The sequence below is a fragment of the Delphinapterus leucas genome, chromosome 1, assembly GCF_059928025.1.
Source record: "Delphinapterus leucas isolate spDelLeu-1000000601 "Yukka" chromosome 1, BTC_Dleu_Yukka2, whole genome shotgun sequence".
NCBI lineage: Eukaryota > Metazoa > Chordata > Mammalia > Artiodactyla > Monodontidae > Delphinapterus > Delphinapterus leucas.
Genome location: NC_143129.1, coordinates 170476598 through 170483646, shown reverse-complemented (window position 1 = coordinate 170483646; position 7049 = coordinate 170476598). Strand labels below are relative to the sequence as shown.

The following is a 7049-nucleotide window of genomic DNA, read 5'->3' as shown; positions in this document are numbered from 1 at the left end:
GTCCCATATAAACAAAAACTTACTGCTAACCGTAAGACACCTAGTATCATTACTCCAAATTTCTATCTTCACGCCATCTTTACATCCCAACTACTCAGAACTGGTGCTTTAAAGACTCCCAGAGGCACCATCTCACCCATGCAAATCTCCAATACCTACTATATGCACACAAGCCTCACCTTTGCCTGTGTTCAGGTATTGCCATCATTAACCGAACTACACTTGATCCTTTTCCTGTTTGCCCTACATGGTCATGATTCTTTAAATTCAGCCTTCTTTCAGAACCCCTACAATTGATCACCTTGTAAATTTATAAGTCAATTCAAGGCATACAAAAGCTTCACAGTCATTTCTACCTCAAGAGTATATACTTAGCTCACTCACTAGCCTCTGGTTAAAAAGTTATTTATATATAGTGCTAAATATATACTAAATACGGTTCTAAGTGTGCTCTACACACACACACACACACACACACACGCACACTCACTTAATCCTAACAACGTAGAAGAAAGGTTGGTAGGCTATTATTCTAAGTTTGGTAAAACCCAAATCAAGAGCTGCAGAGGCATAAGCATGGCAACATGCAGACCCCACTGCAGTATTAGCCGTCATCCTGGAAACTTTCAAGGAGCGTGGCTTCCAAGAGCTTTTCCACAGATGTCTGAGAAGCAAATAATCATATGTAATTAAGGCTATTTCCCAAATAGCCTAGGAAAGCTGCCAAAGGCTTTCCCGGAATTGAGAGGCAATCCTCGACAACTGTGAACACTGTAGCCTCTGGATACAAGATGAAGCAACTGCCAACCTTCACCACCCAAGTCAATGCTGCTCCAGAAAATAAGGTTCCCTTTCTCAGTTCATAAGGGCTGCTATAGTGGTACACAAGGTTTTACTACTCTTTTGACTCTTGAGAAATGGCTCCTATGGCAGGAAAGCATTAGGATTCACGCCACCCCCAGCTGTAACGTAAAGCAAATAAACCATCAAATATATCTAACTAGGATCTTAAGGTTTCTCTAAACTGTTCTCTAGAAACACCATTTGCCTTTTTAATGGGGGCACGGAAACAAAAAATGCTTGTTTGCCAATAAACATCTGAAACACTATCGTAACAGCTGATCGGAGCCGAGGCATCACAACAAAGTGACGATTGTGGAAGAAGACAATGCATACAACTCTGGAGCGAGAAACTCCAGGGCAGAGAACTCACAGCGATGTGTGTGCTGGGTATTTCCGCCAGCCTAAAGGCCCCATCTGGAACAAATATAAACTAGGAGGGTCTCTATCACTGGACAATTTATTACCTGGACAGAAAGAAGTCACTGCCACCAACAGCACTGTGCAGTTTTATTAACCATTCAAGTACAGTAGCATCTGTTAAGATCGGGACAGAATTGGGATTTAAAAGTGAACAGATATTCAGCATCTAACAGTTTGAAAGAAGCCACTACATACTCTTTTCACAAACATGTTTTCACAGAGCCAATACAGTACTAGCCATTAACCCAGCACACCAAGTGTACTGAAGTAGAAAAGATGCAACAAGAAAAATAGCTACATTAGAAAGACTTCAACACTTTAGAAAAAGAGTAAAACACTTTTAGTTTCTCCCCTTTAGCCCCTAAAACAACATCATACAGTCTGGATCTACCTATACAGTCCTACATCAGCTTCTAGAATATTTGTCAGGAGGGCAAAAATAAAATGACACTGGCCAGTACAGTCTTTGGATATTTAGGAAGGGGAGGGGGAGAAAGTCAGTTCTCAGAACAAATTAGTCAGCTTCAGTCTCATCAGCAGGATCTTTGGATTCTTTGTTCTTCCGCACTTCTTCAATGTGCTTGTCCTGTAAAGAAACAGTATATATCATCAGTCAAGTAAAAGAAGCCTGCCAGGTCACACCCCCAAGAGGCCCAAATCAGCATCAGTACATATGTTATATAACATATATAATAATATACTATTATTATATAATTATGTATTATGGGAATCACATAATTAGAGTTCTAAGACATCATCTTTGAACTTCCTGGGTCACTCATGGAACCTAATGATTCAGCCTTCTACTGCTCTTCCAAAGAATGTGCAATTATGCTGGAAATTGGTGAATATTCCTTCTTATTTAATATAAGATGCCTCTGATTTAACATGTTAACCCCAAAAGTGATGACAAAGACACCAAGCACATGTGATCAAGGCAGAGAGTTCAAGCCACTTCGTTGGTGTATCAAACCTCAAGCTCTTAAGCCCCTCAAAGCCAGGAAGAGACACCAACCTTCTCTCGCAAACGCTCCAGTTTGGCAGCCATTTGCGCCTCTCGGTTCTCTTTGTTGGCTTCCATTTTGTGGGTCAGCTTCTCTTCTGCCATTTTACTGAAGTTGTTGTTCTCCTCTATCGCTTTTTGAAGCACTTCCTTCTCATGCTCTCGTTTCTCAGCAAGCTGCTTCAAGACCTCAGCTTCATGGGACTGGAAAAAAATTTAACAGGCTAGGCTCTCTGAAATGTTATTTAGCATAGTTAAAAATCACAAAAGAAATTATTAATTGAGGATTGAAGATAGAAAATTAGATCTCTAAATAATACTGAAGTCAGGACCTGAATTATCCACATCAAAATACCGTGAAAATTATATTCTTTTTCTAGTGTTTGTATTTACTTTGGAAGACTGCCCATATTTGTTCAGAGATTCTTGCCCAATTATTCCTTAAGGAAATATTCGTAAGATTTACTGCTTAATGGTATCAAGATGACTTGAGTGACATGCACTTAGGAATGACACTTTATTGTAAAGAATTTTGGTTTTTTAACTTCAAAGCCTACCTAAAGAAAATTAGGTCATTATAAAAAATGTAACCATATTGATAAAAAGAAAATACATGGCAATGATAGAAAATTTAAGACTAAGCCTCCAGATTACTATTTAAGTCAGAGGATTTGTTTCAAGGAAAGGCTTATTAGCTTTTTTCTGTGGAAGCTGCATTAAATTCCAGACCACTGGAGCTCTGTTACCACGGTGTGCCTCCTTCAACAGACCCAGAATAGCTTATTGCCAAACAGATTCCAACGTGTTTGGAAGCATCAACTTGCATGAAAACTTAAGAGCATCTGCCACTGGTTCTGTTAATTCTCTTCTTCAAAATCCCAGTCGTGATAAGAGTTTCACTATATTTAGCCAGTTACTATGCAAAGCGCAGACTAATGACTACAGGGCCAGCACTGATTCCTAAAAAAAGTCTCTGTCCAGCCTTTGGCTACATCTCTTCCATGAACTCAAACTAAGTGAACTCCATCAAACTCTTATCAACTCAGACTAAACAGAAGAGCAGGTGGGAGATGAAACACCATTGCAAACACAGCCACTCTTCCTGGGGAAATAATTCCATGTTGACAGTGGGTCAGCACACATACATAAAACATGCGGCACCAAAAGGTGCACAGCACATGCTACAGCAGCTTAAAAAGGGGCCCAAAGTGTATGTGTGTGGTTACATGTACCAGACTTCAAAACACTAACTGTGTTGGTCGTAGGCAGGTTACTACTTCACCTTTTTGTGCCTTCATTTCTCTAATTTTAAAATTAAACCCACTTAGCCCAAACAAGGTTGTTGGAAAGGGGGACTAAATGAGAATTTCTGTAAAATTCTTAATGAAACGTTAAATAGAGGGAAATACACCAAAATGTTAACAATAGTTATTTCTGCGAAGATAACGGATACTTTTAATTTCCTACTTATAAACTTCTGCGGTTCTCAATTTTTCTATAACAAGCATATTAATATTTGTTGACTTTTCTGACTAGTTCTTTTTAAAGATAGCTACTTTATAACAGAAGTACTTAGATAATAGCTGCCACAATACCAGTGTGCCAGCTGAGCAACACAATCACATAACTAGCAATTTAAAATGTTTTTATTGTACAGCTCTCAAAAAACGAAACAAACAAAAAAAACCACAGACATACACAGAAACCCAAAAAACAAAACAAAAAAACCCCAAACCTTAAGAGACAAAAAAAGAATCATCCACCAACAAATCTGTTTTTCAAAAAGAAAGCATGAGAAGCATGAACTTTGGTTTCAGGCAGACCTGGGCTTGAATTCTGGCTCCAATACTCACTAGCTATATGACTCAGAAAAATGACAACATTCCTGAGACCATTTTCTAATCTAGTATCTCAGACAACACCTACCCTCTAGGGTAACTGTAGAAAAGGAGAATATAAGTAAAGGAGATGGTACACAACAGGAGCTCAATAAATGATGGCTGGTATTTTGTTCCCACCACTGGCATATGTAATTTTCACAGTTATAATCACCATCTGGCTACAATTCTGTTTTCCTCCTCTTATAAAAATAACACAGATTTGCCATATTACATTAATAAATATCCTGTTTTCTGTGAATTGATGTTTACCTTGCGTCTTTCTTCTGCAGCTTCTAGTTTCTTCTGAATTTCCTCCAGGGAAAGATCCTTCTTCTTTGGAGGGGAAAGGGGGAATTCTGGGACAGATTCTTTTGATCGAGGGCTGAGAATCAGCTCAAAAGCCTGGCCTGAGGCACGCTTCTCCAGTTCCTTCACCTGGATATCTGGATTTGATCATATTTATAATATATTCAGAAAAATGGAGTTTTCCTATTCTAATAAACTGTTCTACCGTTTTCTAAACACCAAATCAATTTAATGAATAGAATTAGGGCTGATGAAGCAGCTGTGTTTACAGGCAAGAAATTATTATCTAAATACCACCTCCCAGAAAAACAAAGCTCAAGATTTTTGGATTAATAAATACCATTCTAAGATATCAGTATTGACAATCATTTCCCTGAACAAAACAAAGACTTATGCAAAACTCCACATTTTGCTTTACACCAAGCCAAATCATCTAATAATGAAACAATAATTATGAGCTCTCAGTACATTCAAGTAATAATATTTTTTTCTTTTTTAATTATTCTCTGATTTATAAAATAGATTTTTTTTTTTTTTTGGTTAAGACCAAAACACAAGTGCCAAATTATAAGCTTAAGACTTGAGCCATCTGCTATTCTAAAATTAGAAGCCCATCACAATTTCGGATTTTCCAAATAGATTACCTACCAGAAGAAGCCATGGTGAACAGAAGAGACTGGCAGTGTATTCTACACAATCCACTAGCAAGGAAAACCCTGGAAACGATTTTCAAAAGCATGCGATCAATTTCTTTGCATTTCCATGCCATCGATTCAAAGGGACCTCAAATCACATCCATATAAATCAATGTCAGAAAAATCACTACTGTGGAATTAAATAAGACATCATTAACTAGAAAATTATAAAAATCCATAAAATACTCCAACACTGGAAAATCTGAATTGAATAGAACGCTGGTTGCAGAAGATGAAGTTAACTGAACTTGCCTGTTCAAAAAATACTTATATTTTTTAAATTAGAGTTTCAGTCACAAGATTTTTTCCTCCCCTATATTTTCCCCCTGGTGAGAAGATATTCCAGGTTCAACGCCTAGTGAGACCGGAGCCATCTTAACACTGCCTACAACTCATTGTGCAAATGAAATACCCAACCCTGCTTTGTCTGTGTCTGCCATGTGGAAAACAAAACGCCCAAGCTAATATTAACCAATAATGTCGAACTCCCATTGTTCCTGCGGTTTAAGCTCCTTGTCCAACAGCTGGTAACATTAATTAGTTTTTATGAACCTCTAGGTTTTAGGTTACAATAGTTGCTGCCTTGTGTAGAATTTTTTCATGAAAAATTCTACATCCCTTGATTTTTTTTAAAGGTCATGATTCTTGTAGACCCCAGACTAGTACCAAAACCGTAGGAATACAGGGTCTCAACACCTGGAATTTAAAATCCGAGTCAGCAACACGGTCTAACCCCGGCGGAGCATTAGACTCAGCACCAGATCCAGGGTGGGCGTGGCCCTGGCCCAAGCGAGGAAAAGCGGCAGGCCGCCCCCGACCAATCAGAGCATGCCCTACACTCCGGCCTCTGGCCCCGCCCCTTCCTCCCCGCGCCTTTTCGAATCTCCCCGAACTCATAACACCCCGGAGCCCGCGCGCGTGGGAAGGGGCGGGATAGGCGGGGCTAACGGTCCTATCGGGTAACTCCGCCCTTCCCGGGCTCACCCCGTGCGGACGCCCCCACCAACTCCCGCCAAAAACACCTTGCAGCGGCCCCCACCCTCGCCGCAGCTGGGCGGGTGGGGCAGTCCCCGGAAAAAAACCGTGGGGTACCCCACCATCGGCTCACCACCTCTTTCCTTCACTCCCAATCTGCCGCCACCCAAGCGGTCCGCGCCCCACGCCATGAGGACTGGAGCGCTCTCATGGGGTGTCAACCTCTCGGGCGCTGCTCCCTGGGGGCGCCGCCCCGCCCCTTCAGACAATGGGGACCCCAGCGGGGCCGCGCCTGCAGGAGGAAGGTGGGGGCCAAACGAGGGCCTACGCCCCCTATTGTCTCCTCGACGACCTCCCGGGGCTAACGCACCGAGCTCGCCCAGCAGGCCGCGCCCCCTCCCCACCACAGCCGCGCCCCCGGGGAGCAGGGACAAAGCCGAGGCTCCGCCCGAGCCACACACAAAGCGGAGCGATCCCCGCCCGCCAGCCCCTCTGGGGCCCCGGCCCCGCCCGCCGCCCTCCAGCAAGGGGTCGCTGCCAAGACCCTGCCCCTCCCTCCGGCCGCGTCCCTCTCGCTGCCCCCAGCCTGCAGCCGCCGCCGCCACCTCCTCCTGGAACCCCGCACCCACCTTCTCGGTCCGAGCCGCCTGGCCACACTCTGAGCACCCACAGACCCGGGCGCGCACAAAAGCGCCAAACAGCGGCACGTGACCTCCCCGCAGGGCTCCGCATTGGCTGAGAGAGGCGGCACGTGCCGGCCCCTCCCCACCCCCGACAGCCCAAGTGAGCCCCGCCCCTGGGGACCCCGGAGCACCTCGGGAAGTGTAGTTCAGGCTGGCGGGACAGAAGGACAATGCGAGGGGTGAGGGCTTCTTGGCGGTGTCTCCAGGTGTGAGCCGGGGGCTGGGACGGTCGTCTGGCCGCGGA

General features: G+C 43.5%; 1 protein-coding gene across 1 annotated transcript; it reads right to left on the bottom strand.

The window, feature by feature from the left end:
• Positions 1–1333: 1333 nt before the first annotated feature.
• STMN1 (stathmin 1) lies at positions 1334–6796 on the bottom strand. Its single transcript, XM_022552074.2, has 5 exons — positions 6752–6796; positions 5101–5168; positions 4417–4589; positions 2279–2470; positions 1334–1849 (listed from the first exon to the last, which is right to left on the bottom strand). Exons 2-5 carry the CDS (start codon positions 5111–5113, stop codon positions 1778–1780), a joined length of 450 nt encoding a protein of 149 aa, XP_022407782.1. The 5' UTR covers positions 5114–5168; positions 6752–6796; the 3' UTR covers positions 1334–1777.
• Between the last annotated feature and the right edge of the window lie 253 nt (positions 6797–7049).